The 27207-nt window shown below is 42.4% G+C and overlaps 1 protein-coding gene across 1 annotated transcript in view; it reads right to left on the reverse strand.

Moving 5' to 3' along the window:
• The window catches only part of ARHGAP42 (Rho GTPase activating protein 42), a 323239-nt gene that overhangs the window by 12368 nt on the left and 283664 nt on the right, over positions 1 to 27207 (reverse strand). Inside the window, exons 9-21 of the mRNA XM_040426303.1 lie at positions 22783 to 22883; positions 20416 to 20525; positions 15068 to 15146; positions 14461 to 14500; positions 12900 to 12962; positions 11748 to 11822; positions 8285 to 8369; positions 6368 to 6426; positions 5830 to 5935; positions 5507 to 5666; positions 3236 to 3380; positions 1771 to 2154; positions 930 to 1077 (exon numbers count right to left, since the gene is read on the reverse strand). Coding sequence (XP_040282237.1) covers positions 930 to 1077; positions 1771 to 2154; positions 3236 to 3380; positions 5507 to 5666; positions 5830 to 5935; positions 6368 to 6426; positions 8285 to 8369; positions 11748 to 11822; positions 12900 to 12962; positions 14461 to 14500; positions 15068 to 15146; positions 20416 to 20525; positions 22783 to 22883 — 1555 coding nt within the window. The remainder of the gene's footprint in view (positions 1 to 929; positions 1078 to 1770; positions 2155 to 3235; positions 3381 to 5506; positions 5667 to 5829; positions 5936 to 6367; positions 6427 to 8284; positions 8370 to 11747; positions 11823 to 12899; positions 12963 to 14460; positions 14501 to 15067; positions 15147 to 20415; positions 20526 to 22782; positions 22884 to 27207) is intronic.

Below are 27207 nucleotides of genomic sequence, written 5' to 3' on the forward strand. Positions count from 1 at the left end.
AAAAGATCATGTGATGACCGGAGTGGCGTCACCACAGGTCCTGTTCCTGCACACAGCAAAGAAGGAGACAGAAGGAGATGCCGACTGCGCGATCAAGTGGATTAAGGTGAGTTAAATTATTATTATTATTTTTTTAACCCCTCCAGCGCTATTGTACTATGCATTCTGTATTCAGAATGCTATTATTTTCTTTTATAACCATGTTATAAGGGAAAATAATACAATCTACAGAACACCGATCCCAAGCCCGAACTTCTGTGAAGAAGTTCGGGTTTGGGTACCAAACATGCCGATTTTTCTCACGCGAGTGCAAAACGCATTACAATGTTTTGCACTCGCGCGGAAAAATCGTGCATGTTCCCGCAGCGCACCCGCACATTTTCCTGCAACGCTCGTCTGAAAGAGGCCGAAGAGCATATGTGTAACATTCTGTGTTTTGTCATACATCAGGCAGGTATGTGTCGGTGGTTATGACCACGCTATCCAATACAGAGGCATCCAGTCTAAAAAATGTATAACACACAGTATATATTTATATATATGTTACTCTAAAGCCTCATTCACATGTCAGTGTTTTGGTCAGTGATTTCCATCAGAAATTGTGAACCAAAACCAGGATTGGAGCCTCCACAGAGATAAGGTATAAGGGAAAGATCTGCACCTGTTCTGTGTTTAGAGCCGCACCTGGTTTTGTCTCACAATCACTGACGGAAACCACTGACCGAAAACTGACAGGTGAATAAGGCATTATTCTATGCCTATACAATGGCATGCATTGGAGGCTTCTGCACGCAGTGTACATTAGTAGACTAAGCATACCGGAGAAGGTGATTAGAAGAACTGAAAGTAAGTGAGGAAGAAAAAGACCAGCAACATCACTGAGAAGCCTGAAGGACCATAACACTATGTGTACTATATACAGAACTTACACTGATCCTGGTCTCTGGTATCCATTACTGGAACCAGTGTCCAGTCTCCTCCTTATTCCCTTTGGAGGTAAATCAGGATAAGCCTTTGTGATGTCTTTAAGGTCCACCGATGTAAGGCTTTGAGTAGACGGGCTTCGACTTTTCATACCTGTTGTGAATTAAGATGGAAAATATAAGCTTTATAAGAGTAGTGATTTACCATGAAACATTTAATGGGATCTGATTGTCTCATCAGGGACAACCACTTTCATACTAAAGCTGGCCTGGTTGTCGGCTGATTCAACTCCAGGCTAAGCTTGCCAGGGGAATCCTTCTCTAGACAGACATTTCGGATGCAGCAGGGGAAATTTATTACATGACTGCATAAGTGCACCAGATTAGGACCTTCAAATGGGGCATATGGAAAGGGCTTGTGTTTATAAAATGACTCCTTTATGGCTTTGCTGACAAATAACTATTGGCATTGAGGGAATCTTATCTAGATTTATCTTCTAACATAGACATGCCAGAACACTTAAGTGATGTAGATCTGAATTCATTTGGCGTTGCTTGGAAGTTTCTGGTGTTGGAAATGTCCATCTTATACTATGATAGAACAACAATGGCCATTTATTCTGAGTCGGGGCTCATGGACATTTACTAATTGAGCATTAGACTTGTTAGAAGATTAATTTAGTGGAATTCCCCTTTAATATGACAGTTCCCAATATGGCTCTTCAAAAATGTCAAAACGATTACATGGGGATAGCACATGGTCAAAAACATTCCACATGAGCTAAAGTATCAATATCTCAACCTTAGGAACCAGGAAAAGAGACTTTAGTTACTGGTATGACTCTACCTTCTGTGGAAGGTAAGGAACGGAGAGAAGATGCAGCGGAGCGTTTGAGCCCAGAAAGCTCATAATGTCCTTTCTTGGTCAGGTCAATTGGAGGAGAAATATTTCCCCTGCTTGTAACAGAAGATACACTCTGACAGTCTGATTCCACGTCTGTTTTGGAAGTGTCCTCTTTGGAACTGGACTCAGGGCTTGTGGTCCACAGACTAGAATTCTTCTGGCCATTAGACGATGGTGTAGAGGTGACCCAGGGAATTCCTCCTCCTTTTTTGTCTCTTTGTGGGGATGATGCACACCTTGAGTTGACGTTTTGCTCGGAGGAATGTGAAGACAAAGACTCTATGCTACCCATAGGGGTGCTAGTTGGACTGCTGCTGTAAGAATCACCTGAGAAGAAAAAATAAAAACAATGTCCAAACCATTTAAGATCATAGAACTCCTTTGAGAACCTTATTCCCTGGCTGAAGTCACAGGTAAATTGTGAAAATCAGTTTTCCTATGACAACACTCAGTTATGATGTGTTCGCTGATTTTAATGTATTCTATCCAAATCATGTCCCTCCAAAAATTTATGAGACTCCTGGCAACCAGCTATGATCTGTGAGTAAACCCATCACCAAGTGTTCAATTTCTCTGCAGCACCACCACGGGGGAAATCAAGCATTACACAGCGTCCCCCTGAAATCATTGAGTGGCCATGTAATTTATAGATGTGCCCAGTCCTCCAGAGCAAGAGGGAATATTTGTAGCTGATCCTGGCTAATTAGTAAGGGTCCTGAATGGAGGACCCCACTATCAACAGAATTCCCCAATAACAATATGTAATGATGGACTTTCTAAACTAGACAACCCCAGTGTCCGAAAAATAATATTATAATACATATTATAATCAAGCCTTACCACTATGCACACATCCAATTGCATTTATGTCTTCTTCTTACACCCTTATTCTGTCTTCTTCTTAAGGCCTTCTTCTTAGACCCTCCAGTCCAAATCTAAAATTTGACTATACAGTTTCTGACATGCTGCCTCCAGCATCTCAGACTTCTCCATGCAGAATGCTGTAGGAAAGTCTAAGACGTGCCCCTCATTCCTCTTCCCTTGAGTGGACACAGTGCTGGTCCATCCAGGCAAAGGAAGAGTGGCATGTCTTAGACTTTCCTACAGTACTCTACATTGGGAATTGTGAGATAGTGGCAGCCATCTTGAAAGGAATTTGGCAGGGACTAGAATGGAGGAATGGAGACAGCACTGGAGAAATGGAGTGCACCAAGTATGCTGACAATACATGGGTCATATATTGTCAAATTTTAGGTCAGGACTAGAAGGTCACTTTAATAAAAATGTTGTCATTTATGTGATATCTTGAAACCAATAGGATCCACCACTGGATTCACTCAAGCCCAGCGTGGTGTGTGGCTTGGGTGAATGAGAAGTAAGACGTTGCACCAAGTAAGGGAATACTCACTGTCATGATCGGCCAGACATGGGGTATACCTCCCCTTTGGCTTCCTGGGACCTGTAGAAAGGCAGATTGCTCTGGTCCGTCTAGAAACTGATCGTGGTTGTGCCTGAGGAAGCGGTACATTTGGATCTGGTGCCGTGTGAAATATCTGTCAAAAAATAAGAACAAATTTTACCCACAATAGACCTGATAAATAACATGACTACCAAAAATCCTGCTGTAACGCCATCAGTCACAGAAACATTGAACGGCATGTTAATATTTAAAGGGGTATTCCTACTATACTTGCTGAGAAGGAAAGTTCACAGTGGTATGAATCAAGAGCTGTGCGCTCTCAGACGAGCACATTATGTTTCTTGCTACTCCTTCTCCCTCTAAAAGCACACAGTCTAACAGACATTGAAAATCATGAAACTGCAGCTGCATCCCCCACCTCCCCGTCTAGAATTTTCTGCTCAGTGAAGAGAGTTGTGAATCTTTACAGGGAGACCGAAGGCATGGAAAAGAGACGTTTATAGTTTCCTATAGAGTTAGGCTATGCCCACATCTGCATACGGCATTCCGGATGCAGAGGAGCATAATATCAGAATTGCTGTACCCGGCATAGCCAGACACCACCAGGGCCCGCCGAATCCCAGTTCACTAAAGTGGGATCTGTTGGGTTTCCAGCATGAATGTCAGATTTCTGCTGGAAAAATATCGATGCATTCTGGTATTCTGCAGATGTGGACGTAAGCCTTACATCTTCTGCTGATTTATGCAGAAGTTATAATAATAGACCCAATGTAATTAAAATATACCACCCCAACTTTCTCTCTTCTTGTTCCTCCTCTCCATCTTCCTGTAGGTTCATGGTCCAAACACAAACAACATAATAAGGACGAGGGTCTTTTATAACATCTTTACATAAAAAAGCAGTATCATCATGTAAATATTCTACTAAGTATAAGTACAATTCTCTGCATGTGGAATTAGCTGAACCGAGATACTTTGTTTCTTGATGGACATGGTAAATGCTCCAGTTCTAAGGTTTGCGGTCATTTACTTATTTTTATGATAGGGACAGCATGGGTCCGCGGCTTGTTTTCTTCGGTAAAATGCAATTTTTCGTCACAAAACTAATTTCTTCAAGTAGAAAGTGGACGCCTGCTGTGAGTCTCAGTGTGCGCGGTCAATGGGCTGAGAGTTTTCAATGTTCTTTAATCAAAAGTTTCTTTGTTTGGAGTTTTAACAAGTTTTATTTGGTTTAACCCATTTACGGCTGGAGAGATTTTCGCCTTTTTACTACACAAGCCAGGCACCTTTTTGAAACCATAGGAAGATAATTTATCATGAGGCTAATATTTGAAGTCATTTTTGCTTGACACTGCGTTGGTAGCATCAAAGGACCTGCAACTAATAATGAGCAAATTGATTTGTACGAATCGTTTTGTTCATCGAACAGAGTTCTTACGCAGTGAGGAGCTGTCCCCGCTGCTCAAGGGGCGCCTAATTGACTGACAGTCTCGCGCCTGCGGTGCTGCTCGAACTAGCGGTGCAAGTGCAGAAGTTCTGCTGCTGGCAACTGTGCATGCGCCTGACAGACATGTGAGGAGAGCTGGCAGGTCCTCTTTACTCCAAGTTTACTATTACCCTCTGATGGGGTGTGCTCCAATTCTTAAAAATATATGGACTCTACATAAGCCATCATGAGCTTTCTTTTCTTTTTGGGTTTACCTTGCCATTTTCCAAAGGGTCCCTAAAATTTCAATCTCTTTGAGTTTCTCATCAAGGAGGATTCTAGGGACACTTTAAAGACATTGAGAAAGTTGGTTCCACTTATTTAGTCATCTTAGGAATGTCACCTGTGCATTTTTCTTTCCAGGGCAGAGACCTGATCCATATTCAGTCCTGAGTTACATACATTACTTTCAAGCTTCTTAAAAGCTGCAAATACACTTGTATATTTTATATCATCAGGAGCTCTAACCATCCACCTGTACTGCAATAAGCGCAGAGGTAGTCTTTCAGGGTACCTTAGTAGAATTTGCATGGTTCACCGGACATCTGTAGACAGTGGTGGACCCTGCAAAGACTGTACATTTTTTGGGCAAGTGTCTTAAGGTCCCCTAATTTGCAGTCTTGGGGCAGGCAAGGAGGACAATCACCTGGAGAACCCCAAGTGAATCATCCAAGGGTGAAATTCAAGATTAAGATTCCAATTTAGCCAGAGCTTCATGACAATTGAAACCAGTGGTTAATTAGTTATTAACAACATGATATATATAATAATACCTTCTCATAATGTTCTATCAGTATCTCAACGACGATATTCTGAAACTTGATATTCATCATTGCTGCTACGGTTTCCTCCTGGGCTCTCATCAGTGTAGGACCAAAGATCACGCCAAGGTTGGAGACAGTCATAAGATTCTGTTGACTGTGCAGAGATACCCTGCATGGTGAAAAAATATAGATAATATTAACAAACTGGAAGGATTACTAGCAAAATACAGCATTTCACATTCTAAATGTGAATTCATGTTGAACCGTAAGTACAAAAAGTGAAAGAAAAACCGTTCGAAATACAAGATGTTTCATAAGACGAGTATCATTACTTGACAAGGTGCTTAATTAAGATGTCCAACATCTCTCGGTTCTTCTCCGGGAGCTTATGGACTAAGGCATGTACTGCTTGTACTCTGTAATTCTGGTCATCCGATTCTGTAGAGGAAATAACAGAGCACTGAGTGACTTTGTATAGTAAATGGTTCCCTTGACTTATTTTGTATTGATCCATTTTACGGCTCTGTTCATGTCTAAAGCTAAATTCAGGATTGTCACGGTTTCCTGTTACCTGAGAGCAATGCACCGCGGGAACTCACACGACAGCTACATTCTATTTATAGCGGGAGAGTTATGGAGGCTGGTATTTCATATACCAGTTTAACAATGGCGTTCGTTGGAATTTGGTGCATTTTGGCACATGACACAAGGGGATCTGGTCACTGGTGCGGACAGTGATTGGATGCAGGCGGCATTTGCCAACCCTCCTCCCTCCCCATTCTTGCACAATCCCTTAAAAATCTCCTGGCTCTCCTTCCGACAACCATAAAACCTCTCTAGATAATAAATAAAATAAGCAGATGTACTCACTGACAGCGAGAATAAAATCCTTGTGTAATTTATAGGTCATGAGGGGCTCAGTCAGACATCTGGAAGTACATAAATCATATTTCAGTTAAAATACTCTAAGTGTCAGCAATTCTACAGCACATATAAAATAATTACAGTTAAAATAATCTCCTGCATAGACATACAGTCAAATACTAAGAAACTCTGGCTGCCTGCACCTGCCACTAGGGGGAGATCAGGAACTTACAGCATATAAATGTATTATTTAGTTCAATGGGAGCTACTGTATGCACAGTAGCTCCTCCTAGTGGTGGCAGCAGGAAGGCAGAATTGCATCATTCAAATCTATGTGGGAAGGGACTCCAGCTTAGACACGGAATGGTGATCAAGAAATGGTTATCGTTTTAAAGGGGTTTTCCAGGATTTTAATACTGATGGCCAATGGATAGGTGATCAATATCTCATCGGTGGGAGGGTCTGAAACCCCACAGATTAGCTGTTTCAGAGTAGCTCCGGGGGCTAGACTACACAGCTCTGTCTGTTGTGTAGTGGATAAAGCTGATAACTGCAGAGATGTTCCCGTCTACTTTGGTGGAAGCAATGCTTCACTTACCATCTCTGTGTACAGTACACTTTAAATGGAGCTGTGTAGTTCTGAGCACAAATGGGGTTGCAGGGTGCTGGACATCCGTCAATCAAATATCGATAGCCTATACTGAGGCTGCCATGTGTGTATGTACATGAGTAATAACACAATATTTGCCCATTATATGACATCAGTCATTTTTAGCATGTTTTCCCACAATTCAGTTGTGAGCTGCAGATGGAGACTGGCTGCTATGATGTCTCCCATACACAGCACATAGAAAAGAGAAGATCCTGCTCCCTTATCACTATCTTTCATGTACAAAGAAGTATGGAAAATATTACAGAGGAGTACTGAACAGTATGGATGAGACTAAAACACCTACTATTACCTGCTGAGGCATGTCTGTGTCTCTCCCTCTCACTGGAGAGCTCACTGTTCCTTCCCCTACCCTCTCCATAGATGTCTCTGGGCAGCTGTATTTTGATCGTATTTAGCATATAATGCAAAGTCAATGTTACTTAGGAAGGGGGAACGAAAGAGCCTGATAAGTGGAGAAGGAGGAATTTCTTTTTTTGGAGAAATGGGCATTTCTTTTTCTTTCAGAATTATAAAGTCACTTATATTTGTCTGTAATATTGATTTAGGCAACACTGTGTGACCATTTAACTATAGGTCTATACAGGACATTTGAAGCTCTGTATTGGAAAATGGAGTGTCTTTAAAATATATAATGAATTGAGGTAGATTTACTAGTTCTGTCTAATATTCAAACAAACTGTATAAGACTGTATAAGAGGTGGCTAATATTGGATGATAAATTTGGTTCTGGTAGACAGTTTTTTCTAATGTTATAGTGTCTGTTGGTTGGCTTTCAGTGTGTCAAATGTTTGCACCAAAACTTTGGGTTATGTTGTTGCATCTTAAAGGGGTTGTCCAGTAGTTTTATACAGGTATCGTATCCTTAGGGCAGAAAAGGCCATCAATATCAGATCGGCAGGGGTCAAAAAGCACTCCCTACGATCAGCTTGACTGGAGGAACTCTAGCAGTGGAAGCAGTCGCTGTAACTACACAGCTCTGTCCATTGTGTGGTGGACAGAGCTGGTAATTGCAGTGCTGCTCTCATTGAAGTTAAAGAGCTACAGCCACCACAGTATAGATGGAGCTGTGTATTTCCAGCGCCAACTTCCAGAGCTACAACTAAACAGCTGGTCGACGGGGGTGCGGGGCGTCAGACCACCATCAATCTGATATTGATGGTCTACTCTGAGAATTCAATATAAAAAAAATTATGGTTTATGGCTTTTGCTGTGGAAATTGAACATATTGATATACTGTATATGTCACTCACCTGAGGTAGTTTTTTAGAGCGCTTGTTATGGTCTTATTGTCCCATAACTCTAAATCGATATCCATATCAGGAGGGGCTTTAGGTGCTAAAAATGAAAATATATTTCCAAATTACTGGTAATACTGGATTACTGCCATATCATATATGGTACACATATCATACATACAATCAGTTCACTCTTATGGGAGTTCATATATTTCTGTAGGGAAAATATTGACCCATGGTTTCTCTATTCTTCAGAGCCAATTTGGCCTCTAGCTATGATTGCCTCCAGGCCAGTATATATTTGACTTTCCCAGTGATGGACAGGAGGCCAATGTCAAGCGAAAATTTATATCTGCCATTTTTCAGAGAGCTCTTCCAGTAAAGACACATCACTTCAAAATACCCCGTGGAGGCTTAATCATAGCCATAGAGATGTCTTTATTCTTCCAAGATGAAGCTGAACACGATAAGTATGTCACAGTTTGCTTTCAGTGAGAAAGGAGACACCTTTGGAGTCTGGGAAGTTGAATATAAACTAGGCACCAAAAATGATTAACGTCTATTCTGCCCTAGCCACCAGGGTTGCTGACAAACTCCTTCTCTGCCCTAGACAACCAGGGTTGCTGACATAAACTCCTTCTCTGCCCTAGACAACCAGGGATGCTGACATAAACTCCTTCTCTGCCCTAGCCACCAGGGTTGCTGACAAACTTCTTCTCTGACCCAGATCATGAGGGATGCTGAAATAAACTCATTCTCTGCCTTGACCATGGAGAGGCTTGCATTAACCCCTTCTCTAACCTTAACCACCAGGGATGGTATCATTATCCCCTTCCCTACCATAGACAACCTGTTCACATTTTGTATAACAAACAGGGCAGCTGAAAAATATTCACTACCACTACAGAGTTTGAAAGACCTCCAAATCATTCCGAGAATCTCCAAATTTTTTTTTTTTTTACTGTCAAATCTGTTTAAAAGAGAATCTCACTACTACAAGTTTCCATTAAGGCTATTTCTGAACAGTAAGTATTCACAAGAGCCTCACTTACAAATCCATATCCGGCAGCAAGAGGTTTTTATTCTGTGATCTGACAATGTCATCTTGTCCCTAACATTATTTTGCAGTCTTTTCAGCTCTGTACTGTTATGAGACTATTTTAGCTTTAGTTAATAAGATGTGTACTGTCAGTGGAAAGTAGTTCCTGTGAATAGACCATATTTTCTGGGGATAGCTACAAACCTGTAACTGGGATAACCAAGGTCATTGTGTTTACTATGCTTATTACTGTCTTCCCCAGAATAGAAGGTGTCAAATATCAATTATATACTTTATTATCTGACTATAGGACCACCCAGAAGTTAATGAAAATATTTCAGACCTATTTTAAGACTCTCCTGGTGGTCTAGTTTATTGGAGTGGTTAGTGTCATCAGTGTTTGTCAAGGGTAGTAGAGAGGTTAATATCTGATTCCCTGGTGGTCTCGGGTAAAATCCCCCTCTTTTCTGGTCTAGGGTGGTTAAAATGATTCCCTGGTGGTCTAGTGTATTAGAAGAAGCTAGTATTATATTCCTTTGTGGTCTAGGTCTTTAGAGTTTAGGGTATAAGAGGGAGTTAACATGAGTTCTTTGTGGTCAAGGGTAGAAGAGGAAGAATATATGTATTCTAGGGTATTCCCCTCTTTATTTGCGGCCTAGGGTAGAAGAGAGGGCTACCATGATTCCTTGATGGCCTAGAGTAGAAGAAGAAGTATTATATACCCTTGTGGTCTATGCTAATTACCCCTTTCTTTATGGTCTAGGGTAGAAGAGAGATGTACAAGAGAGACTTTTATGAGTAGATGTCCATCTCACTAATTATAGTGGTCCCTCAATTTACAACCTTAGTTGGTTCCAGGACGACCATTGTATGTTGAAATCATTTATAACTTTACTAATCGGTTCCAAAGCCCCAAAATATTCCAAAGCCCCAAGATAAGAGAAAATAAGAAAAATATGCAGATAACTAAGACAGATTAAACAATACTCATTAAGTCAAGATTAGCTGCAAACTAGCAGAGAAGTGGCCTTTATTGGTTAGATCTCATTCTGAGACATTATATGTTGAGTCTAGTTTCAACTTATGATGGGTCAGAAAATACCACTGCATGTTTAAAATATTGTACCCTGAGGCCATTGTATCTTGACAGACCACTGTACAGTGGTCCCTCAAGATACAATGGCCTCAGGGTACAATATTTTCAACATACAATGGTCTTTTCTGACCCATTGTAAGTTGAAACCAGACTCAACATACAATGTCTCAGACTCATATCCAACCAATCAAGGCCACTTTCCTGGTAAAATATCTGTATTAGTTGCTAGTTAGCAGCTATTCCTGACTATTATATGTAAGGACTTGTTTTATCTGTCTTAGTTATCTGCTTATTTTTCTTAAATCTTCATTTCTTCATCTCTTATCTTGGATGACATTTTGGGGCCTTGGAAACGATTACTCAACTTACAATGGTTTCAACATACAATGGTCCTCTTGGAACCAATTAATATTGTATCTTGACGGACCACTGTACAGTACAGTAAATGTATTTTAAGGATTGATGTCACTTAAAACTGAATTATAGTGAGTCTTGTTCTATTAAAGATGGGGTCCCTCTTCCCTTTGTGTCCGTGGACAGTATTGGCAAGAATGGGTGCTACAAGTTAGAAACCAACCAGTAACCTTCAGGAAGCTTTCAATGAAGCATTCAGCAAAAATTGCAGACCACACATTTTATTGAGCTAAAAGAAGTCAATTGCTTGTGTGAAGCCTCCTCGTACTGTACTCAGCTGTTTCTGAGTTATTAAGAGTGCCTATAGGGAGTTATCAGCAGACTTTCCACAGGCTCATAAGGACATAGACATCTGTTATCATCTTCCTGTGTTGCAATAGTATAAAATAGATAGCAAATAGCTAGAAATGAAAATCAAAACCCCTTTGGCACCATAGAGAAACTTCAGTGCTTTCTATTAGTGGAAATCTTTGAGTAGAAAATTTTGGGTGGAACTCCCCCCTGTCCTGACTGAACAACTTATTTTCCAAATGAAGCTGTCCTGGCGATCAGAGGAGTACTGTGCGCTAGGCTGCTCTAGTCCCAGACAGCCCCATTTACTGTAGATGAAGGGGACAATCCAAGTTGGGCAAGGTGCCTTAGATACTCAAAGGATGGCTGCCATACACTGGGGACAGATGAGCCAGTGTGCTGGCCCTTTAAGAGGCTCTAGGGAACACATGCAGGTAGTCTAGAAGAAGAGGCTGCAGGCTGTAAGCAACAGGCCACACAGTCTTATCAGTGCTCCAGCATCCGTGCCAGGAAGGAAGAGACTGCCGGAGGTGGTGCAGCATTGTGGTGAGTATCCTGGCAGCAATGCCTGCCAGAAGCAGAGGGACCCTGGCGGGCACAGACCAATAGCGTTATAGTACATCATAGAAGATACCTACAAAACACTGTATTCATCAGCTTCTGAACTTTGGAATTGACACCGCCAATTCTGTATAGTCCCAAAATAGTGATACCTGGATAAGCAGAAACAAAAGAGATGATGAAGTCAACATACCCTCGTGCCTACACTATGGATAGACATAGTTAATAGTCGATACAATTAGCAAAACTGATACATTGTGTTGTGCTTAGGACGGGGTCTGAGGGGGCGGAGCATGACACGGATATTACAAGAACACCCAATAGAGACTCCATGTGTCATTTACCACCTATCACTTTTGACCAAAGTCCTATTAAAGGGGTGGTCCACCCCCACCGCAATTGTAGCTATGGCCCTGAAACTGGTTCCTGTGCCAAGGGTCCCTGCTGCTTCTGATCCCTTGTGACCCGGAAGTGTGATGTTCCGCCCTTATTCATGTGCATCATTACTGCCATTCATTGGCATCAGCAGTCACATGCTGCTTGGGGACATATCACCATTGAGGTCAGTGAATGGCTGCAGTGGTGCACGTAGATGGCTGGGACGTCACACTTCTGGTCCAAAGGAGACTGGAAACAGTGGGGACGGGACCCTTGGTGCTGGAACGGAGCGATGGTGAACAGGTAAGTGCCTTTAAAAATGAAGATCATGAAGATGAGATATTTATGGGGCACTCTGCCAGTGTTTATGGTGGTGTTCTCACACTGTGGGAGCGCTCTGGTTCTCTAAAAGGAGCTTCTTTGGCTGTTAGGCCATATTTGAGGGTCTGATTGTTAAGAGGAAGTTCTCCCAAAAAACAATTCCTAAATGTTGGCATCTATGGAGGTACCATTGTGGTTACCGAGGATTTTTTTTTTTTTTTGAGCACTTCCTCAGCACTGAAATAATTTAGACCTATTGACTACAGATTCGCTAAAATGGCCGATGAGCACAATGTTTCCTCCAAAAAGTACAGGACTGGAAAAACAGCTCGACAGTGTGAGGATCTCACCAAACAGCTCCTCACATCTCAGCTTCCAGGACCATTCTGATTTTGACATAAAAGAAACATGGATATCAGGGATAACAATTTTTTGGGTGAACTGAACTTTTGTCTTTGAGTAAAGTTTGGTCGTAATATTTCATTGATTTACTAATTAACACTTGTTAGAGAGAAAAACTGAGACCTCACCTCGCATCTCTACAGACTGGATGCATTTTTTCACAAAGTTGAAGCCAGCTTCAGTTAAAAACACTGAAAAAAAGCAAGAAGTCCAACAAGTAGATGTTACAAAGGCTGCAACTAAGACGACAAAGTACATGTAGTACAAAAACTTACACCGCCTTACACTGGGGCCCCATCTTGGCTGAGGAGAATGTGTCTTTGCAGACAGTTAGTCCATTAGGACACTCTATGGAAAGGAGAAGTGCATGGATCTCTATAGACCTGTCCAACATGTCTGGTCCACAGAAACATTTCAGCATCACATTTACTGTCACATCTACATTTTCCCCATGCAGCCATCGTTTTAAACCGTAAGTAGACTGAAGATCAGCCAGGGCTTTGGAGTTCCTTCGTTTTTTAGTTTCTCCTTATGGTGGTCTTAATATTTATAGGGGACAACCTTTAACCATATGCCCTGTTCATGCATATAGAATTCACAACCAGTTTCCTCAACGTAACGCACACTCTCTTACTTTCTATTTCTGTAAGAGGGCTTGGTGTGGTCATGTACTACATTGGTTACCCATTTAATTGAATGTAATACTACATTTCTCCTGCAGAGGCCACCGCAGAGTAAAATAGTGGCTGATCAGCCGATCAATGTGGCGTCTGTATTCAGATGGGACAACCATTATAATGCAGAAGCTTTCAAAATCCATATCTGATTGGGGTGATTTTGTCTACTTTCACACTAGCGTTTTTGCTGGATCCGGCAGGGTTCAGCAAAAAGGCTTCCGTTACTGATAATACAACCGTCTGCATCCGTTATGAACAGATCCGGTTGTATTATCTTTAACATAGCCAAGACGGATCCGTTATGAACACCATGACGGAAAGTCAACGGGGGACGGATCAGTTTTCTATTGTGTCAGAGAAAACGGATCCGTCCCCATTGACTAGCATTGTGTGTCATGATGGGTCTGTCTTGCTCTGCATCCCATAACAGAAAGAAAACTGCAGCCTGCTGTGATCTTCTCTCCAGTATGAGAATGCAACCAAACGGAACAGAATGCTTTTCGGAGTATTTCATTCTGTTAAGTTACGTTTAGTCCCCATTGACAAAACTGCCTCTATGACGGATCTCAATACTGGAAAAGTGAAATGCAAGCGTGAAAGTAGCCTTAGTTTGCCAACATAGAAGAGGATTCTTTACGGTAAGAGCAGTGAGACTATGGAACTCTCTGCCTGAGGAGGTGGTGATGGTGAGTACAATAAAGGAATTCAGGAGGGGCCTGGATGTATTTCTGGAGGGTAATAATATTACAGGCTATAGCTACTAGAGAGGGGTCGTTGATCCAGAGAGTTATTCTGATGCCTGATTGGAGTCGGGAAGGATATTTTTTTCCCTAAAATGAGGAAAATTGGCTTCTACCTCACAGGATTTTTTGCCTTCCTCTGGATCAACTTTTCAGGATAACAGGCCGAACTGGATGGATGCCTTTTTGTTAGCCTTACAAACTATGTTACTCCTAATGTTCGATCTGATCATAATTCTGCAACCACATAAGCAAAATGTGCAAGCACTTACTTTCTTCCTTTTTACTAATGATGGCCGGAAGTGTGTAAATCTAAAATGAGAACATAATGAGTTATGTAATGACTACTGACAACTCAATGGACAGACAGATTTAAATAGTAAATATCATTAGAATATAAAGTACAAGTAAATCAGGAAAATATGCAGACAATTCACTCAAACCAAACAGACAAGCACGCTTACAGGCCCATCTGACACACTGGTGGCATCTCGCTAGGATATGCCACCAATGACTGATAGGTGCAGGTCCCACCTCTGGGACCTGCACCTATCTCTAGAACGGAGCCCGCAAAGTGACGGAGAGCAGACCGCACATGCACGGCCACCCTCCATTCATTCCTATGGGACTGCCGGCACTGCGCCTGCTACTTACAAAAAAATTTAATTTTAATTTTGTTTTGTAAAATTTGGCGAAGCAGTCGAATCGAATTTTTAAGAACTTTGCTACTTTCTACCAATAATATAGATTGTCAACCAGTATTCCCGAAGACAGATATGACTAGGCCGCACTGAACTGAACCAGATTTCCCAGGAGAAGATGAATAAAGGACTGTATTTCTAGTTTTACAGGTAAGAAAAATATCAACACGTATCTTACCGGTTCTTTTCCATCCATTGCTTCCAGCCATTGTTTTCTATTCGCCTCAGATAATGCCTGAAGTGTTATAATACCTTGTCTGCAAAAAATCATTAACAATAAAAAATAAAAAAAACTACTAAAAACGCTTGAGGTTTAAAAGATGCAATGCTACAAACAGACAAAAGTTATAAAAAAGTCCTATGTATGTGGCATCCTCTTGTATAGTCCTATGTATGTGACATCCTCTTGTACAATCCTATGTATGTGACATCCTCTTGTATAGTGCTATGTATGTAGCGTCCTCTTGTATAGTCCTATGTATGTGGTGTCCTCTCGTATAGTGCTATGTATGTGGCGTCCTCTTGCATAGTCCTATGTATATGACATCCTCTTGTATAGTGCTATGTATGTGGCGTCCTCTTGTATAGTCCTATGTATATGACATCCTCTTGTATAGTGCTATGTATGTGGCGTCCTCTTGTATAGTCCTATGTATATGACATCCTCTTGTATAGTGCTATGTATGTGGCGTCCTCTTGTATAGTCCTATGTATGTGGCGTCCTCTTGTATAGTCCTATGTATATAGTGTCCTCTTGTATAGTCCTATGTATGTGGCGTCCTCTTGTATAGTCCTATGTATGTGGCGTCCTCTTGTATAGTCCTATGTATGTGGCGTCTTCTTGTATAGTCCTATGTAAGTAGCTTTCTCTTGTATAGTCCTATGTATGTGGCGTCCTCTTGTATAGTCCTATGTATGTGGTGTCCTCTTGTATAGTCCTATGTATGTGGTGTCCTCTTGTATAGTCCTATGTATGTGGTGTCCTCTCGTATAGTGCTATGTATGTGGCTTCCTCTTGTATAGTGCTATGTATGTGGCGTCCTCTTGTATAGTGCTATGTATGTGGCGTCCTCTTGTATAGTGCTATGTATGTGGCTTCCTCTTGTATAGTCCTATGTATGTGGTGTCCTCTTGTATAGTCCTATGTACAGGTATGTGGCGTCCTCTTGTATAATCCTATGTATGTGGTGTCCTCTTGTATAGTCCTATGTATGTGGCGTCCTCTTGTATAGTCCTATGTATGTGGCGTCCTCTTGTATAGTCCTATGTATGTGGCGTCTTCTTGTATAGTCCTATGTAAGTAGCTTTCTCTTGTATAGTCCTATGTATGTGGCGTCCTCTTGTATAGTCCTATGTATGTGGTGTCCTCTTGTATAGTCCTATGTATGTGGTGTCCTCTTGTATAGTCCTATGTATGTGACATCCTCTTGTATAGTGCTATGTATGTGGTGTCCTCTCGCATAGTGCTATGTATGTGGTGTCCTCTCGCATAGTGCTATGTATGTGGTGTCCTCTCGTATAGTGCTATGTATGTGACATCCTCTTGTATAGTCCTATGTATGTGGCGTCCTCTTGTATAGTCCTATGTATATAGTGTCCTCTTGTATAGTCCTATGTATGTGGCTTTCTCTTGTATAGTCCTATGTATGTGGCGTCCTCTTGTATAGTCCTATGTATGTGGCGTCCTCTTGTATAGTCCTATGTACAGATATGTGGCGTCTTCTTGTATAGTCCTATGTATGTGGTGTCCTCTTGTATAATCCTATGTATGTGGTGTCCTCTTGTATAATCCTATGTACAGATATGTGGCGTCTTCTTGTATAGTCCTATGTATGTGGTGTCCTCTTGTATAGTCCTATGTACAGGTATGTGGCGTCCTCTTGTATAGTCCTATGTATGTGGCTTCCTCTTGTATAGTCCTATGTATGTGGTGTCCTCTTGTATAGTCCTATGTATGTGACATCCTCTTGTATAGTCCTATGTATGTGGTGTCCTCTTGTATAGTCCTATGTATGTGGTGTCCTCTTGTATAGTCCTATGTATGTGGTGTCCTCTTGTATAGTCCTATGTATGTGGTGTCCTCTTGTATAGTCCTATGTATGTGGTGTCCTCTCGTATAGTGCTATGTATGTGGCTTCCTCTTGTATAGTCCTATGTATGTGGTGTCCTCTTGTATAGTCCTATGTACAGGTATGTGGCGTCCTCTTGTATAATCCTATGTATGTGGTGTCCTCTTGTATAGTCCTATGTATGTGGCGTCCTCTTGTATAGTCCTATGTATGTGGCGTCCTCTTGTATAGTCCTATGTATGTGGCGTCTTCTTGTATAGTCCTATGTAAGTAGCTTTCTCTTGTATAGTCCTATGTATGTGGCGTCCTCTTGTATAGTCCTATGTATGTGGCGTCCTCTTGTATAGTCCTATGTATGTGGCGTCCTCTTGTATAGTCCTATGTATGTGGCGTCTTCTTGTATAGTCCTATGTAAGTAGCTTTCTCTTGTATAGTCCTATGTATGTGGCGTCCTCTTGTATAGTCCTATGTATGTGGTGTCCTCTTGTATAGTCCTATGTATGTGGTGTCCTCTTGTATAGTCCTATGTATGTGACATCCTCTTGTATAGTGCTATGTATGTGGTGTCCTCTCGCATAGTGCTATGTATGTGGTGTCCTCTCGCATAGTGCTATGTATGTGGTGTCCTCTCGTATAGTGCTATGTATGTGACATCCTCTTGTATAGTCCTATGTATGTGGCGTCCTCTTGTATAGTCCTATGTATATAGTGTCCTCTTGTATAGTCCTATGTATGTGGCTTTCTCTTGTATAGTCCTATGTATGTGGCGTCCTCTTGTATAGTCCTATGTATGTGGCGTCCTCTTGTATAGTCCTATGTACAGATATGTGGCGTCTTCTTGTATAGTCCTATGTATGTGGTGTCCTCTTGTATAATCCTATGTATGTGGTGTCCTCTTGTATAATCCTATGTACAGATATGTGACATCCTCTTGTATAGTCCTATGTATATAGTGTCCTCTTGTATAGTCCTATGTATGTGGCTTTCTCTTGTATAGTCCTATGTATGTGGCGTCCTCTTGTATAGTCCTATGTATGTGGCGTCCTCTTGTATAGTCCTATGTACAGATATGTGGCGTCTTCTTGTATAGTCCTATGTATGTGGTGTCCTCTTGTATAATCCTATGTATGTGGTGTCCTCTTGTATAATCCTATGTACAGATATGTGGCGTCTTCTTGTATAGTCCTATGTATGTGGTGTCCTCTTGTATAGTCCTATGTACAGGTATGTGGCGTCCTCTTGTATAGTCCTATGTATGTGGCTTCCTCTTGTATAGTCCTATGTATGTGGTGTCCTCTTGTATAGTCCTATGTACAGGTATGTGGCGTCCTCTTGTATAGTCCTATGTATGTGGCTTCCTCTTGTATAGTCCTATGTATGTGGTGTCCTCTTGTATAGTCCTATGTATGTGGCTTCCTTTTCTATAGTCCTATGTATGTGGTGTCCTCTCGTATAGTGCTATGTATGTGGCTTTCTCTTGTATAGTCCTATGTATGTGGCGTCCTCTTGTATAGTCCTGTGTATGTGGCGTCCTTTTGTATAAGCAAAAATCCATGGTACTGGTGATGTCAGTTGCAATTCTGGATAATGCTTGAAGTGTGCCCCGGCAATGAGCACACTTCTCGTTCTCAAAGCTTGCGCTCCATACAGAGGACGCCACATATAGTACATAGGACTATACAAGAGGAACTTCTTCTTCCTCTCCGGTGCCACCAGTCCTAGTAGGTGCCTGATTGGCTTGTTTATATGGGAAATATCCTGTGTATAGTATGAAGAACTGCACATATACCTGTGGTTAGTACACACAGTAGTGGGGCATGACGGTTGGATTCTGGACAGTGATAGTTAGTGCAGTCACAATACACACCTTATCCTTATGAGCTAGTGGGCAGTACTGACACCAGTGATCTTATTAGTAAAAAAAAAAAAAATTCTCTTGAACCACCCTTTAAAGGCTATGTACACCTTTGGGGACATTTTTTTTTATTATTGCATTGTACTCATTGTACTTTTTTTCAATTGGTCTTTATTAAAAATATGGCTCCCTTTTTTATGTACAGAGCTGAGATGCTGTTGTAGCAGCCTGTGGATTTTCTCTCTTTTCAGTCAGTTGGGGAGCTGACAGGCTCCTGATCTCTAAACTCCTAAACACTCATTATAGCTCAGTTCTATCTTACTGATAAGAATGTGGCTTAAATAAGTGTTTATGGCCTCTTAGTAGTTTAGGGATAACTAGATGACCCAGCACAAAGTGAAAGTGAAAGTACCAGTCACACAGTTAGAAAAACTGTGAAGCCTTTGTGACAGAATGGCTCAATATTTTTAATAAAGCCCAATCGAAAATATGATTTATTAGCCAAAAATTTGTCAAATGTAATCATAAACAAAAATTGTCTACGGAGGTGCACATAGCCTTTAAATCAAGTTCTCAACAGATCTGATACTGTTTCTGTACAGCCTGGAAATTGTTCTAAAATTAAAATGATCCTGCCACATTGACCATGTAATCTGCAGGCAGCAGGTCATAGAGAAGGGTGAGCTGAGCAGATTGATATATAGTTTTATAGGAAAAGATTCAGTAGAACGTCTACTTTATTCATTTAAATCCCTGCTCTTTCTATGCTCAGGAGTCCAGTGGGCGGTCCTCTCAGTGATTGACAGCTATTTCTGTATCTATGCTGATAGATGGAAGGCTGTCAGTCAGTGAGCAGGGCTGCCCAGAATAAGCAGGAGGTTAGTTTTGAATATTTTCTCATAAAACTATATGTTGGCCTGCTCATCTCCTGGAAGTTATTTCCTGTACAGGTTCCTGGGTGGTTCCATGGTGGATTTTCAGTTTTTGCCCACAGCCTCATTGACGCCTGAACTACAATGAGGTCCCAGATTCCCAAAGTGTTAAAAGACAATATGAAGGACTGCAAAAACATTAAAAAAAAGGCACTTTTTACTATAATAATGTAAACGTAGAATCTGAAGATCACTATATACTGCTTAGCGCTTGCCCTGCATAGACCGGGAGTGCTGTTTTTGTGGGAGGCTATTAGACATCTTACATCATGGTACTGTACCCCCTCCCCAAGCTCTTTACCATGACCCCTGGGGCCATGTCCACCTACATAGCCAAAAATGCAGCCCTTCTGGAAAAAGGTGTGCTAAATAGGATGTCCTAAATATCAAATAGGACCAAATAGGACTGGGCCCCAAATGTTGTATGCCTATATATCAGGGATGCTGTTGCAAAACTACAACTCCTGTCATGCCCTGATAGCTGTAGTCTGTCTGGGCATGATGGAAGTTGTAGCTTCGCAATAGGTAGAGGACCACAAATTTAACCTTCCTGCTCTATATTGTGAACACCTTGGTGGTCCAGACTGAACAGACGGTGCTCAAAACCAGAATATCCCTTTAAGAAAGTCATACAATTTGATAAGAAGTCTATTACAGTTCTTTGACTAACCTTTCTATGACTTCTATGTCGAAGCAAAAGCGCTTGTCTATAGAGTCGGTTTTGCGCCTGATGCACATTTTCAGCTTAAACATCTCGGGGCTGTTGGAGATGAGACCATTCTAAAAGAGAAGCAAAACAAGTGAATGGAAAGTACACACATCACATTACCACCAAAACTAAATCAGGACCAACAAATGTTCACCATTTTTTTTTGTTTCTCAGTCTACCCCTATGTCTTTTGTAAGGCAACATTTTTTGGGGACTTTTTGTTATTTAAAGGCTGTGGACACCTTCTGGGAAATATTTTTTTATGATTATATTTTATTCATTTTGGGCTAAAGTTTTTTCAATTGGTCTTTATAAAAAAAAATTCTGCAGTATTTGAGATACAGGGATTAAAGTTCACTCTGTTTTCACACTATCTCTTCTAAGTCCCATCGGCTGACGGCTCCAATTGTAGTCTCTCTGATCTCCTGGGCTCATAAACACTCATTTAAGCCATAGTCTTATTAGTTTAATAACATTTTAGCTCTAATAATTGTTTATTAATTCAGGAGATGAGAGGTAAGGATTCACATAAGCCATAAGCCATCAGACTGATTTTTAACCCTTATAACTCAAAAACAGCCGGAAATATTTAATAATAATGATTTTTAACCCAAAATGAGTAAAATGCAGTCACAAAAATGCCCTGAAGGTGTCCATAGTCTTTAAAGTCTGAGTGGATATGACACGGACATCACAGTGTTATAACATTTAGGTACACACCCCATTGACAAAGAGAATGGTAACACCAATTATCAATTTATTTATACATTTCCAGGGGGAATAACAGAAAGATGGCACAATATAAAGTTCAGAACCAAAATTGCTATTTTGTGTAAAACAGCCATGTCACAAGAGCCAGCAGATCCCCATTAAACTCCCACTTCTTGATGCTGGTAGTGGTTGGGTGGAACATTGTGGTGGAGGAGGGCCCTAGGCAACTGCCAATAACCTGGCCCTGTATATCCAACTAGGCAGATTTTACCCTGCACACATTTTCTGCTCATGCGGCTGCGATTTATGGGATCAATATTTCGGTGTACTTCTCTTTACTGATAATATCGCTGAACAATTAGTTTGTTTAATGTTACTTGGTGTTACTAGAAGATATGGGAATTATAGATAGTACGTATCACGGGAAACTTTATGTCCGCAATTATTATATTAGGAAAGCATATCATTACTATTAGGAAAGTAATGAGGGAAATAAACCACTAGAGCTTCAAAGAGGTTCTCCACATATATTTTTCAAAACATCCAAATTACAAGCCTAAAGGTGGCCATACCCATTAGACAATTGTTGCTTAAACCCGACGATCTCAGCGGAACTTGCTAACCATCTAATGTGCATGGTGGCGGCCTGAACTTCCCCTAATAGTAGAAAGACTAATTGGGCTGTTGGATTTCAACATGCCCAATGCTTTTGTTCTCAAGGGAAAGACTTGCAGTGACCCATCACTGTTAAAGGGTTAAAGGGATTGTCTCACTTCAGCAAATGGCATTTATCATGTGCAGAAAGTTAATATATTGTGATTGTCCATATTGCCTCCTTTGCTGGCTGGATCCATTTTCCAATCACAGTATACATTGCTGGAACCCAGGGGTTATGACCACCCTACAATCCAGCAGCGGTGGCCGTGCTTGCACACTTTTGAAAAAAGGCTCTCTGGTGGCCAGGAGTATAGGAGTGTTCATAGGCCGGCGCTTTTTCCTACAGTTCAAGTGTGTCCACCTCTGCTGGACTGCAGGGTGGTCATAAACCCTGGATACAAGCAGTGTATAATATGATGGAAAAATGAATCTAGCCAGCAAATGAGGCAATATGGACAATCACAATACATTAGAAAGTGCCTTGTAAGACTGTGTATGGAGGAAATAGTTAACTGGTGGGGGTCTGATGAGGAATGGGGTCTGATCTGAGATCTAATGAAAAATATATATTTTTCTTAATTTTCTCCTCTAAAACCTAGGTGCGTCTTATGATCAGGTGCATCTAATGGTGCAGTAATTTGGGCATTACTGTGTTATATACTACATTATAAGGGGGCATCAACAGTAGGTATTGCTAAGGACAACGTTGTATCTAAGGATAGCCTTGTGGACAGGTAGAACTTCAACCTGTTTGATTCTATTGCTTCTCTAACAATAAACAGTATCAGAGATCTCTATTTTCTGCTATTCCTGCGCTCACCATTGAAACAGTATGACTGCTTGGTGGTTTTCCATTCTGGTTAATAAAGGGGGTTCCTGGAAGGAGGGCACATGTACTGGAAAAAATTCCCTTTAACTATTATCACAAACATAATAAAATTATCTCCAAAAATTGCTTACCACTTTTCCACCAGATTTGGTTTCAGAAACACTCATTGTAAAGGTTTTGCTGCTTTTGTCATAAGTACAGTAATGCCGCGTCCATGTGAATCCGAGCGGCCCTTTAAAAAAATGTAAACAGTTAATTAGAAATGTAATTTTTTTTTAAATTAAGGCTCCATTCACACGTCCGTGGTGTGTTGCGTACCCGCAAATTGCGGATCCGCAACACACCCGCCCGGCACACCCTATAGAAATGCCTATTCTTGTCCGCAGCTGCGGACAAGAATAGGACATGTTCTATCTTTTACGGAGCTGCGGACCCGAAGATCGGGGCCGCGCTCCGCAAATGCGGATGCAGACAGCACACTGTCTGCTGTCCGCATCCATTCCGTCCACATAGAGAATGAATGGGGACCAATTTGCGGACGTGTGAATGGAGCCTAAAAGAGTTGTTTGATATTAGAAAACATGGCTTCTTCCCCTCCCCCCATAAACATCCCTTGTGGCTGTGTCTGGTACTGCAGCTCATTCAAATGGTACTGTAATACCACATACCGGTCATATACAAGAGTGGGGCTGTTTCTAAAAAAAAAAAAAAAAAAAAAAAAAGTAGACCCTTTTTGAAAGCGCAAGATAATCCCTTTATTAGATAATATATTTACTATATAGTATGTATTATATTTTATGTCAAAGCTAAAATAATTTTCTAAACAAACTTTTTGGAACTGTATAGACAAACCCACTATGATAAAATCCTGAGTTTTATTAGAACCAGAGAGTCACTAGTATTTAAGCCATGATGAATAAATTGAGTTTTGGAGAACGTCCAAAGAGCCTGACCTTTCACTGACGCTCAGCTCAACAAACAGACTTCCCTTTCCCCCTGTCATAATGAGCTGTTCTCTTAATTAGAGATATATGGAACTGGAACTGAGAGCAGCATCGGCCCCGTTTCTAAGACACAAGTGGGACAATACATGAAGAACACAACAGACAGGAACAGCTGCTTCCCCCATTGGGGCTCATTAGCTGGAACAGCAGTTGGATTAGAGGTGTTTTGCAGGTTACAGGTGTCTATGAACATATTGATTCCAATGCAACACAAAACACATCCTGTATGAGCAGACCATAAGTATCCTCCATAGACCGATACTGGAAAATAAGCCATAACCTAACCCAAAAAAGACACGTTTAAAGTTTAACTCGTGGTAACGTGTGCAAACAGGGTATTTATCACAAAAGTATTCAACAACAAGAAGTAACTGGAAATTTTAAAGGCTATGTTTATGTTACTGCCATGTTCTCGCATTGCTCCAACACATCTGAACTAAAAAAAAAAGATTCAACTTTTGATTAGAAGTTTTAAAAAAAAATGGACCTATCGCCATGGTAACAGACTACAAACAAATCCTGTGTAGTCTGATCCTGCAAGCATGCAAGCTTCGAGAAACCTCTAAAAATCAGAATATGATCAGCGGAGTGGAGGATGGGAGTGGTAGTGGCGGATTACAATACGGATGTTCGGGTCGGCAGCCCCGGGCCCAGCACCGCTGGGGGGCCCAACGCTGACCCGAACGCCCACATACTGCTGCGGGGCACGGGAGCGCATAGCTCCCTGTCCCGTCCGCGATCTTCGCCATAGGCTTCAGGCCTTGAAGGCCTAAGGCCTATGCGGTAGAGAAATCCCGGCGCAGGAGTGCGTGATGATGTCATCGCGCGCCTGTGCCGGGACGCAGCACTGTGACGTGCCTGACTCTGCGAGCAAGCGCCTGGCCCTGGACATACAGTAGGTGAGTATTTATCTTTTCATTTTTTTATTTTTTTATTTCATGTGTGTACTTTGGGGGGGGGGGGGGGCACACAGGAGGACATATTAGGGAAGTTAAATCGAGTACATTGGGGGGGGGATGTGGGGGCTGTATGGGGCCAAATTATTATGGGAGGGAATACTATGTGGGGGCTAATTACTATGTGGGGGCAAATTGCAATTGAGGGCAGTGTGGGGGCAAATTGCTATGTGGGGGCTGTGTGGGGGGAAATTGCTATGTGGGGGCAGTGTGGGGGCAAATTGCTATGTGGGGGCAGTGTGGGGGAAAATTGCTATGTGGGGGCAAATTGCTATGTGGGGGCAGTGTGGGGGCAAATTGCTATGTGAGGGCAGTGTGGGGGCAAATTGCTATGTGGGGGCTGTGTGGGGGCAAATTGCTATGTGGGGGCAGTGTGGGGGAAAATTGCAATGTGAGGGCAGTGTGGGGGCAAATTGCTATGTGGGGGCAGTGTGGGGGAAAATTGCTATGTGGGGGCTGTGTGGGGGCAAATTGCTATGTGGGGGCAGTGTGGGGGCAAATTGCTATGTGGGGGCTGTGTGGGGGCAAATTGCTATGTGGGGGCAAATTGCTATGTGGGGGCGGTGTGGGGGAAAATTGCTATGTGAGGGCGGTGTGGGGGCAAATTGCTATGTGAGGGCAGTGTGGGGGCAAATTGCAATGTGAGGGCAGTGTGGGGGCAAATTGCTATGTGGGGGCTGTGTGGGGGCAAATTGCTATGTGGGGGCAGTGTGGGGGCAAATTGCAATGTGAGGGCAGTGTGGGGGCAAATTGCTATGTGGGGGCAGTGTGGGGGAAAATTGCTATGTGGGGGCTGTGTGGGGGCAAATTTCTATGTGGGGGCAGTGTGGGGGCAAATTGCTATATGGGGGCTGTGTGGGGGCAAATTGCTATGTGGGGGCTGTGTGGGGGCAAATTGCTATGTGAGGGCAGTGTTGGGGCAAATTGCTATGTGGGGGCTGTGTGGGGGCAAATTGCTATGTGGGGGCAGTGTGGGGGCAAATTGCTATGTGGGGGCAGTGTGGGGACAAATTACTATATGGGGCAGTGTGGGGGCAAATTACTATATGGGGCAGTGTGGGGGCAAATTGCTATGTGAGGGCAGTGTGGGGGCAAATTGCTATGTGGGGGCTGTGTGGGGGCAAATTGCTATGTGGGGGCAGTGTGGGGGCAAATTGCTATGTGGGGGCAGTGTGGGGACAAATTACTATATGGGGCAGTGTGGGGGCAAATTACTATATGGGGCAGTGTGGGGGCAAATTACTATATGGGGCAGTGTGGGGGCAAATTACTATATGGGGAAGTGTGGGGGCAAATTACTATATGGGGCAGTGTGGGGGCAAATTGCAATGTGAGGGCAGTGTGGGGGCAAATTGCTATGTGGGGGCAGTGTGGGGGCAAATTGCTATGTGGGGGCTGTGTGGGGGCAAATTGCTATGTGGGGGCTGTGTGGGGGCAAATTGCTATGTGGGGGCAAATTGCTATGTGAGGGCAGTGTGGGGGCAAATTGCTATGTGAGGGCAGTGTGGGGGCAAATTGCTATGTGGGGGCTGTGTGGGGGCAAATTGCTATGTGGGGGCAGTGTGGGGGCAAATTGCTATGTGGGGGCAGTGTGGGGACAAATTACTATATGGGGCAGTGTGGGGGAAAATTACTATATGGGGCAGTGTGGGGGCAAATTACTATATGGGGCAGTGTGGGGGCAAATTACTATATGGGGAAGTGTGGGGGCAAATTACTATATGGGGCAGTGTGGGGACAAATTACTATGTGGGGGCAGTGTGGGGACAAATTACTATATGGGGCAGTGTGGGGGCAAATTACTATGTGGGGGCAGTGTGGGGACAAATTACTATATGGGGCAGTGTGGGGGCAAATTACTATGTGGGGCAGTGTGGGGGAAATTGCCATGTGGGGACAGTGTGGGGTAATTTCTATGTGGGGGCAAATTACTATGTGGGGAAAACTATTGTGTGGGGGCAGTGTGGGAAAATTACTATGTGGGGGCAGTGTGGTGGAAATTACTATGTGGGGGCAGTGTGGTGGAAATTACTATGTGGGGGCAGTGTGGTGGAAATTACTATGTGGGGGCAGTGTGGTGGAAATTACTATGTGGGGGCAGTGTGGTGGAAATTACTATGTGGGGGCAGTGTAGAGCAAATTACTGTGTGGGGGGCAAACTACTATATGGGGGCAGTTTGGGGGAAAATACTGTGTGGGGGCAAATTACTATGGGGGGATTACTATGTGGGGGTAGTGTGGTGGAAATTACTATATGGGGGTGTTGCTATTGGGGAGGCACTGTAGGGGCAATTATATTATTTCTGGGGACACTATACAGGGATTATTGCCTGGAGCACAATATAGTGTGTTATTATTACTGGGGGCACTCTAAGGCTGCGTTCACACGGGCGAGATTTCCGCGCGGGTGCAATGCGGTAGGTGAACGCATTGCACCCGCACTGAATCTGGACCCATTTATTTCTATGGGGCTGTTCAGATGAGCGATGATTTTCACGCATCACTTATGCGTTGCGTGAAAATCGCAGCATGCTCTATATTCTGCGTTTTTCACGCAACACGGGCCCCATAGAAGTGAATGGAGTTGCGTGAAAAT

Source organism: Bufo bufo, chromosome 3 (assembly GCF_905171765.1).
Source record: "Bufo bufo chromosome 3, aBufBuf1.1, whole genome shotgun sequence".
Taxonomy (NCBI): domain Eukaryota; kingdom Metazoa; phylum Chordata; class Amphibia; order Anura; family Bufonidae; genus Bufo; species Bufo bufo.